The sequence below is a fragment of the Brassica napus genome, chromosome A7, assembly GCF_020379485.1.
Source record: "Brassica napus cultivar Da-Ae chromosome A7, Da-Ae, whole genome shotgun sequence".
NCBI lineage: Eukaryota > Viridiplantae > Streptophyta > Magnoliopsida > Brassicales > Brassicaceae > Brassica > Brassica napus.
Window position 1 is genome coordinate 13414924 of NC_063440.1, and position 13763 is coordinate 13428686.

Genomic DNA, 13763 nt, shown 5'->3' on the forward strand with positions numbered 1-13763 from the left:
CCATTGTCATGGAAGAAGAGTAAGCTAGTTAAAACCAAGAAGCATGAGATTCACTATTGCCCACAAAAAGAGTAAAGCACTTCAACCGCTAGAGCTATATGGCTTATTTATATAGTTAAGCTCAAACCAAAGCATTTCACATCTTCACCTTGTTGTATTACTCTTATTAGTTAGCATCTTTTACGTTCTTGATATGGATTGTTTACTTCTATCGAGTACGTTTTCAATGATTAACAATACAACATTTCACCTCACAATCCTAGTGTAGGTTAAATACTTATGAAAGATTGAAGTGATGATCGTTAAGGTCCTTGGATATGATGATCGTTTTGGTAATTCAACATTTTTTTTTTGGTCAAAAGTAATACATAACTCATCAAAAATTACCCCGACCTAATGCAATTAATCTTTAAATAATATCACTGCCACTACACCATTCTGTGTTGTTTCACAAACTTTAACGTACACTACACTCAAGGATACAACCAAGCATGAAACAGAGAGCACAAAGGTTTTAATGAATTACCACCTGTTCAGTTAAATTTTTGATTAATTCCTCCCCAAAAGTAATATGCAAATAATCGCGTTCGAACCAACGGTTATCAATACAAAATGTCACTCCATTAATCCAAATATACAGATACAGTTATTTTATTGTTTTGTCATACTTTAATGGAGGCATCATCTTCATAACTTTGTTCAACTATATGATCATCAATCTCACTGGAATTCTTTTTTTGGCATATGCATCTGGTGGTATATAACCAACGATTTACCAGACCAATGCGATAAATCTCTTTAGCATAGAAGAAAATCTAATAATGAAGAAAAAGTTTTATTCATCAGAGAAAAGCGATCGGTACATCAATCGACACATAGTCTCAGACGACCGTCGTGAGAATTTTAGATCAAATCTCATCATTTGAATATTCATCTTCTCTTCACATACACGAAAAGTAAGCAGTTTTCTTTTGCAACACAAAAACAAAGATCAAACTTCAGACCTAAGAAAAAACAAAACTAGAGACTAGACGAGACAGAACAAGCTTTCAAACAGGCGATACAGTTAATGAAGGCTCGATGGCCTTTTAAAGGATGATGAAGCCGCCACTCTAGGGTTTTTATTTAACGCGTACGATACGACATCACTTTAATGTAATGGGCTTATTATCTACATTTTGGGCCTTCTTCTCATTTGACTAGTTTTCTTCAACCTGGGTTTCGTAAACGTGGCTCACAGTTCTCGAGTTAACTCAGCAAATACTGTTGGACTCCAAAACATGATGTCAGCTGCTCACGAACTTTTTTTAACAGGACAAATTATCACAAAACAAGTCGACGAGCAAATCTTCTTTTTAAGTTGTTATATTTTGTTTATATATAAAAAAAATCAAAGTTTGTCTGGCTAAACTAAATAATAACATCATTAAGTAACATACAAGAGATGTTTAGAGTAAAAAAAGAAATAGACAAAACCACAACAGATGTGCACGGGTCACGGCCAACAAGTTGGTTGATATATATATATATATAGGAAAAAGAAAGATCCAACTGATGCATGTGATCAGTTTAAGATGATGAATCAAGAGACAAAGTTTTCTTCTGGCATGAGAGAAGCTTGAGCCTCTTGGATCTACGTATAACAATTCTTTTCTGTCTAGCTTCTCTACACATTCTCTGACGTTCTGTAACGGCTTGCTCCTCCATCACAGGAATGGAAAAATCCTCTTTTTCTGTCTGAAAATTATGATATATCTTATTTTTAACAAAAATTTCAGCAATTAGGTTAAAATTATTATATGTGTAAACAAAATTACTTACATCTGATTTTCTTAACCACGGTTGGCGAAGAATGGGAGTTCTAGGTTTATTAGCTCCCCCGACAAATGACGAAGACGTAGTTTCATAAACGACAGGATGAGAAAGCTTCAACATGATTGAAGCAACTTCAAGTTCAGACTTGTTGAATTCTTTTTCAATAAGGTCACTGTAACGAGTACAATGGTCATCATTGACAACTTCCATAATATAAGTTTTCAAGTGTACACTCAATTCAAGAATAGTTAAGAACAAATTAGTTATCAATGGCGACGAAGAAATATTGACAAACAAAAGAGATAGTAGTAAATACAAAAACTATTTTGAGGTTTACTTCTTATATTGAATTTTGCCAACGTGTTTATAGTAACTGATAATATCAAGTTTGAACTACATATTTATCTTAATAATATACAAAATATATTTTATATTAATGTATATAAGTTAAAAATTAAAAGGGGTCAAAACAGAAGAAATTAAACTGAAAACTTGGGGGTTGTGTGACATACAATACATCATGTTGAGTCCAACAACATTAGAAACAGCAAACTACTCTTAAAAAGAATTCGACGTTGAGAGAATTTACAAAATAAGTTTCTATAAAACAATTAGATACTTACAAACCACACAAAGTGATTTATGTCTATTCTTAAAATTAATTCTAACTACTTGGCACTGGTCTTCTTAGGTACTCTGTTAGCCAATAAACCATCACGCGAGTCTGTCGTCTTCAGAATCTTTCTTCCGCTTCTTGGTGGTTGGTTTTGAGTCACTTCGTTTCTTTGTGCCTGACACAGCTTCAGATGAAGGTTTTCTTATTTCCTTGTTGTCGGTCACTGATTTGGAGCTGGTTCTTGGGGTATAGAAGCTGCAGGTTTTGCTGGAGAACTGAACGTTCCAGTCTTTTGCAACTTCTTCTCAATAACTTTCGTTGCCTCTGCAGCTGGAAGCAACCCAGCCTCCATCAAACTCATGTCAAAAATAAAAAAAAAGGGGTTCTAGACAAACAGAACAATCTGAAGTAAATGATGCAGAAATTCACAACAATAAGAGATGTAAATAACAGTGTGGAGTCTGTTTATGAAGTTCAAAATTCATCTGAGCTTTCAATACCAATGTCACAACGCACAAAGGTAGTAGAAAAATTTGACAAAATGTCACAACCGTGAAAACTCTTTATTTAAAGCCGCTTCAAATAAAATCTTGGTTACAAGACGTATAATACACAGAAAAAAAGTTAAACAGCTGCTAGATTATGCTGCGGGTAAGTGGAAAATACTCAAGAACTATATATCAGAGGGAGGATGATCCTAAATACAGAGATAGATTACATTAGGATCATTAACTCTAAATCCTAAATCTAGCAGAAGCAGTCACAAAGATAAAATCTTATTTGGCTCCAGAAGATGGAGACTTTAACTTGGGAAGTTTAAACGTTGAAGTGAACAGCTTTGGAGTTTCTGAAACTGTCACTCTTTTCCTCTTCGAGCTTCTAATTTCCTGAAATGAAGATTCAAAAATATAAGATGCTGCTTCAGTAAAACCAACATGTAAAAAAACACAAACATGCATATTCAAAACTCATAACTACCTTATCACTCGGTGGTGAAGCAGCACACTTCTCTTTCTTTCTTGTTACCTCAGATCCCACATTACTACTACCATTGCTACCTTTGCCACGCGTTGTGCATCGTGTTAAAACCGGTGTAAAGCTACGAGACTTCTTCAAAGACTCTACATCCCTTGAGAGCTTTGAGATCTCCTCGTCTTTCTTAGCAAATTCACCCTCCATTTCAGCAACCTTAGCCTTCAAGCTCGAGATTAGACGACTGAAGCTGCTCTTGACAAGACAAAAGAGTCGAAACTTTAGCGTTTGCTTGAGCAATCTCCTCATCTTTCCTCTTTAACTTATCAGTAAACCCAGTTTGGATACACTTGAACTGACTCAAAGCGAACCCGTTCTCTCGTCTAAGATCAGAGACCTCACACTTCTTCTCAGAAGCAAGCTTCTCATACTCAAGCTTCAGCTTCCTGATTTTTACTTCCAATGATTCCGCAGCTTCCGTGTCGCCATTATCTTTCTGCATATTTACACATTTGTATTAATTTCCAAAACCAAAAAAAAAGAAAAAAAACAGACAAAAAAAGCTTATGACTTTACACTTGTGTTCAGAGTGAGGAAATCAAACAAAGCCTTGAAGTCTTTTAACTCATCCACCGCCTCATCTGAAATTCCCCATGAAAACAAATAAGCAAAAAAGGATGAAACTGTTGTTCTGTCATAAAGGTGCGAACTTTACCTAATTTCAAATTGCAAAGAGAATGATTTTTTTCCTTTAACACAGACAAGAGATTCGATTTAGAGGTCTCAAAGAACTGCATCATCTCCATCGTTTCGATTTCTCTCTTCATCTGTATAAAAAGAAAAAAATAATCAAGAAATTAAAAACCCTAACTTTTATTTCCCCCAAAACAAGGAATCGAGAGGGAAAATATTACGAGAGAGAGTTGTTCCTCGTAGTTTCGGACATCGGAGATCCAGTTTTGGTGTTTGGTCTTGAGCTTGTCTTCGATGCTCTTCCTGTCTTTTAGAAGCGACTCGATCTGGTCCTGTTTCATCTGTAGCCATTTGACCAAATTCTTGAATATTTTGTCCCAGTTTTTCCTATCCGATGATTCTCGACTAACCGATTTCACACCCATCACAAAAGTTCTACTTCGAATCGATGAAGCAGAGAGAGAGAGAGTGTGTGAGAGAGAGAGGGGTTTACACACGCTCTTTAATGGGCCTCCATTCAAATGTGTCCGTTTAAAGCTTTTTAGGCGTGCGGGTCCGTTTAAGGGATCATCTATGATACTCGTATGTCTTCTGTCTCCTTTAACTTCGTACTCAGACTTTTGAATGCTGAGGCTGAGCTAAAGCCGGTTTGTATGATCTTGCTCACACTGCGGTTGTGGCTATGTAAACTCTTTATAATTTAAACGAAGGTTCGTTCAAAAAAAAAAAGGCATGCAGCCCTGCGGGTTCGATTAGTTGAGTTTTGGTGGTATAATTTGGAGTTCGGGTATTTCTACTCGATAAAATTTTGCTTTATTAAGATGAAAAAATTTAATTTGGTATTCACTTAGTTCGATTTCAAAAAATATTATACCAAACTATCCGAAGTTTTTGAATTAGGTAAAATTCCGGTTAAAATTGGTTACAATTTCTAAAAAAATTGGTTTAATTCAGCTATCTCAGTTCGTTTTTTAACTTTGGTTTGAAATTTTGGTCAAGATTAGTATTATTTGGTTTAAAATAAAAAATTTAGAAAATCAAACCGGCCCGAAAAACCGATTTTAAAAAATTGCCGGATCAAACCGGATCTCTTAACCGAACTGATCCAAAAACCGAACATTTCAGCTTGGTTCGGTTCAACAAGTTTGGTTTTGTTTTAACAACTACAGGCCTCGTCCCAATTGAATAGAGTGGAGCATGGTCTGGTTATGATTTGTGGTTCATGTTTAAAACCAAACCGGTTTAGGGTAATAACATAGATGGAGACTGAAAAGAGACGACGTACAATTGCAAAAACTATCATCAGTCTCTCTTACCTAACAGCATCTCTAGCTTCCCCCCACGTGTCCTCTCCGCGAAAGACATAGAGTTGCTGTATGGTTGCGTTAAGAAAATATAGAGATTCATTCTCAAATGAAAACGAAGACCAAGTTACTTGTGTGACAATCATTAATCACTACACTGATCGGTGAAAACGTAAACCTATAGAGACAGAGAGATCTGGAGTAATGATGAAGGAATTGAAAAGTCGTATTCAGTACGCAATGTCGTGGATTCGCCGGCAGCCGCCGAAAGTAAAGGCCTTTCTCGCTGTGGTTTCAGCAATGACGGTCCTCGTCTTCCTCAGGGTGATTGTCCATGACAAAGAATACCTTTTCTTGGCTTCCGAGGCCGTCCATGCCACGGGAATCTCCGTTCTTATCTACAAGCTCACCAAGGAGAGGACTTGCGCTGGTTCATTGATTCTGATCCTTTATTTTGATCCTTGTACATGATCTTAGTTGTCTAATGATATATTGGCATTTTGATGATATTCAACAGGGTTATCTCTCAAGACGCAGGAGCTCACGGCTTTGTATCTCGGGGTTCGATTGTATTGTAGTTTTGTAATGGAGTTTGGTCTTCACACGTTACTTGATTCTGCTGCTTTCTTCACCACTCTTTGGGTCATCTATATGATCCGTCTCAAGCTTAGAGCTACGTACATGGAGGACAAAGACAATTTTGTAATCTACTACGTTGTAAGTTAATATAAACCAACTCTACGTACATGGAGGATAAAGACAATTCTTCGTTTAAACTCTCTATGCATGAGATTGTTTATTGATTTGTTGTGAGAACTCTTTGTTTGTTTACTTTTCAGGTAGTCCCATGTGTTGTTGTATCTTTCCTCATACACCCGTCAACACATCACCACATCATAAACAGGCTCTTTTGGGCACTTTGTGTTTATCTTGAAGCTGTTTCAGTTCTTCCCCAGCTAAGAGTCATGCAGAACACTAAGGTATATTATTTATTTTTGTGCTCGTATATTAAAATTAGATAAAAACAAAACAAGTTGTGTCTGAATTTTCCTCGAATGTTTATGTCTTTATTATCAGATCGTGGAACCATTCACAGCACATTACGTATTCGCTTTGGGAATCGCTAGGTTCTTGAATTGTGCACACTGGATCCTTGAGGTTCTTGCATTACACACAAATATTATTAAACTCCTTTCTATTTTTTAACTCGTTGCAGCTTGTGAAAGATGATTTGAAACGGGTGTAGGTGTTGGATACGAGAGGGGGTTTACTGACCGCATTAGGGTATGGAACCTATGGACTATGGCCTTTCATGGTCATTCTCTCTGAAATCATCCAAACCTTCATTCTTGCAGATTTCTGCTATTACTATGTTCAGAGGTAAATAACTTTTTATTTTATATATAGACACTATTGTTGAAAAGGTTTGATTATTTAACAGTATGGAACTTTTTTCTGTTCTTGGGAACAGTTTAATGGGTGGACAGCTCGTCCTTCGTCTCCCGTCTGGTGTGGTCTAAGAAGCTTTGCAAAATTGATTGCTTTGAGCTTTCAGAGGTTTTCATGATTATAGATTTTGAGATATCTAATTTAATACGTTTGTTAGCAAAGATGCATTTACTAGAGTTAGTTTTCCATAATAATGTTTAATTCGGATTTCATTGGTGATGACGCTTTGAGTCGGAGATTATATAGTTTTTCACACGAAGCTTTGAGTTTAAAATGAGATGAATATCGCCATATTGTTCTCTAAAGTGTGAACTCCGTTTTGGCTGATTGAGTGTAGAAAGTGCAGAGCCTGTGAATACAGTTTATTGGCTGAAACTGAGAAGCTACTTGGTACCGTTGACATATCTGCTAGAATTAATCTTGAAAGTCGCAAACTTAATATAGCTCCCTTCTCTTCTTCATCATCAAACAGTTTGTAATATGTTTATGGGAAGATACACATATAATTTAATTTAATTTAATTTAATTCATGACGCTTTGTGTCACAGACTCACATATACACAAACAAAGCAGTCATACGTGTATACATTATGCTAAAGGAATATATAGCCTCAAGTATTATACCATATTCAGATATATGATGAAACTGTCCAAAACGTATAACTCGTGTTGATACAAGAGCACAAGAAGAAAACAACCGAGTTTATATATCTAGAATAACAAACACGAAGAAGTAAAAGAACACGATCACATCGCGTGTCTTTTAAGTTTGAGTAAACGTAAAGACAGTTTTGATCATGAACAATCTGGTCTTCACGTTCATGGTGAGACATTATTATTATTATTATTAATCGATGACTTATTGAAAAAGTCAATACAATCTGAGATAGCTTCACTATAGTGAGAATGAGAGGAGTAGTATGAATTACTGCATGATATCTTCGGCGTCTCACCGTCACTGCAGGAGTCGGCGAGTTTGCAACGGCGCCTAATGGCAGAGGAAGAGGAGGATGGAATGGTGAAGATGAATTTCATGAGAATTTTGCGGAATTTGGTGAAGATCTTCATGGATGATGAGAAAGCTATGAAGGTTTTGTTGTTGTGATTATGATAACGATGATGATTAGATGGTTCGTTTATATGAATGGTGAATGAGTCTGAGTGTGTATCAAGAGTTCTTTGAGATGGCTTTTGCATTGTTGGTGTATATTATAAAGTTTCTTGCAGTATGTCTGGCATATGATATTGTTTGATTTGTGAATTTATGATGCTAGTATATATAGACTTGTTCATACATATAGACATATAGTAAAGGGGTTGTTAGGCCTTTTCTTGATTAATCTATATTTTCTTCTTAAAATTATATATATGTTTTTATATACATAATTAAGGGGTCCCTACGGAAATTTGAAGGATTAATATTAAACGACCTGCAAAACATTAGTTGAGAGATGTATGATGTTGCATGTGAAGAAATCATTTGTATGGGCTTCCTTTGTCTTCGGCAAAGTGAATCCTTTTTATATCAAAATTGATATCGAATTAGGGCTGGGTTTTCATCTCAAAAACTGAACGAAACTCGATCCGAACTTATCCAAACCTAACATAAATATCGAATGAGTTTTGTTCTATGGTATTTCAGGTTATGGGTTTTTATCCGAACTTGAACTCAAATGGATATCCAAAAATCTGAAATTCAAAATTTTAACAAGAATTTGTACCAAACCAGATCTCAATATCTAAAATGTATCGAAAATACACTAAAATATTATTGAGTACCTAAAATAATTGTCTATTTCATGAAAACATTAACTTTAATACTTAGTTTAATGTATATTTTGGTATTTGGTCAATATTAATGTTTTTATGTTTTTATAATTACATTTGAAGTTTAGTTATGAATAAGTTTGCTTCTGAAATTTAAATAATGTTGTTGTTTTTAAGTTTAAATAGTGTTTTTTTTACATTTATAGAGTTGGTAATTGTTAATTTTAATTTGTTTACATTTCATTATGTATGATTCTCATTTGTACATGGCTTTGGTTTATCATGAATTATGATACGTCTCTTGTTGTAAGCTATAGTTCAAGGACGATATGTCTTATATGGAATCCCTTATATATTAAAATAGGAACATTATTAAGAATAAACCTTGTCTTTATGTGTGATTTACAAGAGTGCCATTTACACGTGGCAGTTCTATAATCACTCTCAGCCCTTTTATCTAATAAGGATTAGTTTACTAGATTAATTACATGAATTACCATTGATCATATTAATTAGTTTCGAATATATTGTATACTATTGTATGTTACGAATCATTTATGGTATATTCATATATTTGCTAATAAATTACGTTTCACAATATAACAATTATTTTTTTCAAATTTTAAATATATTTGCATTATAAATTCCAAATATACTAAGTTATGTATATACAATTTTCATATGAAGAATAATATATGTCATCAAAAAGATAGTCAAACAACTTTTAAATGTTCGCAAAGTATACATTTTTATTATGTCCATGTATTTATGATTTTGATTATAGTTTTAATTTTATCAATACCCATGTTTTATATAATCAACATTTCAAATAGTTTTTAAATTACAATAGTTTTATATGGGTACATGTTAGATAATATTTTATATGAATATATGAATAAGAAATCAATAATGAACGGAAACTAATATTAAAAAAACATTTTAAAACATTTTTAATAATCAATATTTCAAATATTCCATAAAAAAATCACTTTCAACATGGATGATTGGAAAGTGAATATTTGAAATTGTAATCACTAATTCTAATCACACATTTAACAAAGGCAATGCGCCAATCATAATATTAGATAATCTTTTTTTAATGGTTTTGGCAATGTTTTTTTCTATATGTTTTAAGAAATTGTTTATCTTTTCTATTATTAGTAACAGAAGACAAACTGATCTAAATTTGCTTTATTCATTACTCAAACAGTTATACTACTTAGTAAGTGTATATCTAAAGTTTGCGTGTGCAAGTATTGTTTGCTCTCTATTATAAAGTCCATTGATGTAAAATCGAGACTAATCTCCAATTTCATTCAAAAAAGAAATCCATATAGATGCTCAGTCAATCTCTTAATTTAAGCACCTTGACTTTGTAATTAGGAAATGATCATAAATGGTGATAGATAAATTATGAGTCAATTTAAAATTTTGAAATGATTAAGTTTATGGTCAAATATCATGATTAATATATTGTTTCATAATTTTTTTTCCTTGCATATAATACTTTCCAAAAATTGAAATTTGGAAAGGAGAAATCAAGGATTTTATGATTGAATTATGCTGAAAAGATATTCATTTCACCAAAATAAAATGCGTTTAAACATCATATTTTGTGACTATATATATCTAAGCTAAGAGCTTAGGCATCACATGAACAATGTGTGTTAAACCACTTAGTTAAAGAGCTCGATATATTACCATTAGTTTAATTATTTACTTTTAACATGGATAGCTCACTTCATTTGAAAGTCAATATTCAATTTTTTAATCTATTTACTCCATGCAAAGGGTTTCAAATTGTCATTTCATAATTTATTTTATATTAACATTTGCTTATTCTTATTGATTTACTGGCATGATAAAATATTTCAATTAAATAAAACAAATATACAAGTTATAAAAAAAAACAGAATTTATATTGACATACTAAATTTCGTTTAAACCCATATTTTATAACATGTAATATTTCTTTCTATAACTTTAATATCAACATATTCAAAGTGATTATATTTTTAAATCTATTCACCCTGCGCAAGGCGCATGTTATCACCTAGTATTAATTAAGTCTAATCAAGTATCCCCTATATATTAATTGAGGAACATTTGAAAAGATGTAACCTCAATTTTGCATTAATTAAAAGAGGCCCCAATGCATAGGTGGCACTCAATTAGGTAGTCAATTACATTCAATTGAAAAATAAGTAGGTCCACATTCGATTTTTATATGTTGTTAGATACATAAGTTGGTCAAACTATATGATATAATGATATGATATGTTATTTTCTTTCCTTAAATAAAACCTACGGAATTACCATAAATGACTAATATATATATGACAATTAATGTTTTTAATAATAAAGATTTGATAACAATTTATATCTCCTCCATCATTTTTTGTTTAATTTTATATTATTAAAATAAATTAAACAATCAAATTAGCTATAAAAATAAAATTTAGATTTTTTCGTATATGTTATATTTTGAATTTTTAAAAACGACAATAAATGACTAAAACTATTAAAATTATTATGTTAAAAATTAATGATCAATGGTTTAACATTTTTATTTTAAGAAGATACACATGATTTTAAAACCATATGAGTAAAAAATATCATTTAATAATAAATAAATATATATATAGATTAAACACTATATACCATAAGATTACATAAATATTTTAATATTAAAACTTTCAATGAATTTTCAAGAACATTTATAAATTATAAAATTATTAAAGATTTCAGATTGAAAATTTTGTTATCGATGATTTAAATATTTTGTTATAAAACGATATGAATGATCATAGAACCGTATGATTATAAATTCTTATTGAATAAATAACTATACAAAATATACTATTCTTAGAAAAATAGGTTGGTCCATCTTAACTTATATTACACTTTTTATAAAACTAACTATCGAATTGATAAATAACGTACCAAAAAATGTTTTGCACTTTCCTTAAATAAAAGCTACGAAATTACCTAATATAATTAACGTATATGTGAAAATTAATTATTATGAATAATAAATATTTGATAACAATTTTTGTATCTTAGTTCTTTTTTTAATTTTATATTATTAAAATATATTTAAAAATAATATTAAATATATAATAAAAACATTTATATTTTTTCTTATATGTTATATTTTGAATTTTTCAAAACGTCTATAAATTATTAGAAATTTGAAGATCCCCACTCTGAAAATTTTGTGATCAATAGATTATTTTTTTGTCATAATAAGTTACAAATGATCATAAAATTGTATTAATATGAACTTTTATTTAATATTATACGAAAATACACATGATTTTAAAACCATATGAGTAAAAAATATCATTTAAAAATAAAACACATATATATATATATATAGATTATACTATATACCATAAGATTACATAAATATTTTAATATTAAAACTTTCAATGAATTTTCAAAAACATTTATAAATTATAAACTTATTAAAGATTTCACATTGAAAATTTTGTTATCGATGATTTAAATAGTCAGTTATAAAATGATATGAATGATCATAGAACTGTATGATTATAAATTCTCATTTAATAAATGACTATATAAAATATACTATTCTTAGAAAAATAGGTTGAATTATCTTAACTTACATTATATTTTTATTAAACTAACTATCGAATTGATAAATAATCTATCAAATTTGTTTTTGCACTTTCCTTAATTAGAAACTACGAAATTACCTAATATGATTAACGTATATATGAAAATTAATTATTATGAATAATAAATATTTGATAACAATTTTGGTATCTTAGTTTTTTTTTAATTTTATATTATTGAAAGATATTAAAAAATCACATTAAATATATAATAAAAAATTTATATTTTTTCTTATATGTTATATTTTGAATTTTTCAAAACGTTTATATATTATTAGAAATTTGAATATTCCCACTCTGAAATTTTTTTGATCAATAGATTTTTTTTTTGTTATAATAAGTTATAAATGATCATAAAATATAACGCATATGAATTTTTATTTAATAAATATTCAAACTAAATAATCTAATTATATATATAAATACTAATGATCTAAAGCAACAAGATTGGCTGATCAATTTAGTCGTCCAGTTTAAATCTTTCAAAAGTATGTGAAAGACTAAAGTCAAAGTAAATATGGTTTTAGAATAGTAATTATATTTTACTAACCGAAATACCGAAAAAAACCGAACCGAACCGAAACCAACCCGATATTCGGATTGAACACCCCTAATCCAAATGAAGCCAAACTATTGTTTCATTCTCCAAAATATAATAAAAAGAATAACTTAATCCCGCGCAAGGCGCGGATCTTATCCTAGTAACTTATTATTTCTCGAATCGATAACCGGATTAATATCTGAAACCAAAATTGTTTTGGATTTAAGCGGATTTTAGACATGTAAACAAATCCAAACTGAACCTGACGAAACCGAACCGAATCTGACCCGAATTTTTATAATATCCGAATGGAATTAAAATTCATGAACCCAAAACCCGAATGAATCTGAATCGAAACCCGACTGGAACCCCGATTGCCCTCTTTATATAATATAGATAATAAGTTAATAACAAATATATGATATGTATAGAACAACGTCTAGAAATCAAATACACTTTTAACTAAGGGTATGACTGGTTTTCCCGCTACCATCAACAAATGCAGCTTTTGCGATTAGTAGCGAGTGTTGGCATTTTGCAACAATCACTCAAACCGCTATAAACTGTTTCAAACTGCTCTAAACCTCATAAATTCAAAAGTTGGTTCCAACTAGCGTTTGCGGATGCGAGAAGATAATTTTTTTTCTTTTTAAAAAGACCATTTAAATACAAAATAAAAATATTCAATAAATTTTTTTAAACTGGAATTATAAAAATACTAAAATATATCTATTATATTTTAATTAATATTCTAAAATTTTAAAAATAAAAAATATTTTCTATAATTTTAAAAAATTTAAAACTATAACTTTCTAAACATAATTTTTATATTTATTATAATATTATGATTTTTGATTTTTTTCTATAATTATATAAAATGTAAATATTGTTAATTTTTTATTTAACCGCTACTGCATTTGGTAGTTAACCAGTCATAAATATTCCGCAAACACACCAATTTTTAATCG

General features: G+C 30.7%; 1 protein-coding gene, 1 non-coding gene and 1 pseudogene across 2 annotated transcripts; 1 reads left to right on the forward strand and 2 right to left on the reverse strand.

The window, feature by feature from the left end:
* Positions 1-837: 837 nt before the first annotated feature.
* LOC125576797 lies at positions 838-928 on the reverse strand. The gene has a single exon (XR_007315221.1). It is a non-coding gene; the product is annotated as a small nucleolar RNA Z161/Z228 (small nucleolar RNA).
* Positions 929-2973: 2045 nt separating this feature from the next.
* LOC106358262 lies at positions 2974-4860 on the reverse strand (annotated as a pseudogene).
* A 650-nt stretch (positions 4861-5510) lies between these two features.
* LOC106386666 (ER lumen protein-retaining receptor erd-2.2-like) lies at positions 5511-7226 on the forward strand. The gene is made up of 6 exons (XM_013826483.3): positions 5511-5830; positions 5918-6117; positions 6240-6380; positions 6478-6558; positions 6647-6780; positions 6872-7226. The coding sequence occupies exons 1-6, from the start codon at positions 5605-5607 to the stop codon at positions 6918-6920; spliced, it is 831 nt and encodes a 276-aa protein (XP_013681937.1). The 5' UTR covers positions 5511-5604; the 3' UTR covers positions 6921-7226.
* Positions 7227-13763: the final 6537 nt, after the last annotated feature.

What these genes read in the sequence shown, in the direction of transcription:
- LOC106386666 (XM_013826483.3), top strand. Translation starts at nt 5,605, where the DNA reads ATGATGAAGGAATTGAAAAGTCGTATTCAGTACGCAATGTCGTGGATT. An exon ending in GAGTCATGCAGAACACTAAG is followed by an intron (nt 6,381 to 6,477) that starts GTATATTATTTA and finishes CTTTATTATCAG; the next exon opens with ATCGTGGAACCATTCACAGC. An exon ending in GTGCACACTGGATCCTTGAG is followed by an intron (nt 6,559 to 6,646) that starts GTTCTTGCATTA and finishes AAACGGGTGTAG; the next exon opens with GTGTTGGATACGAGAGGGGG.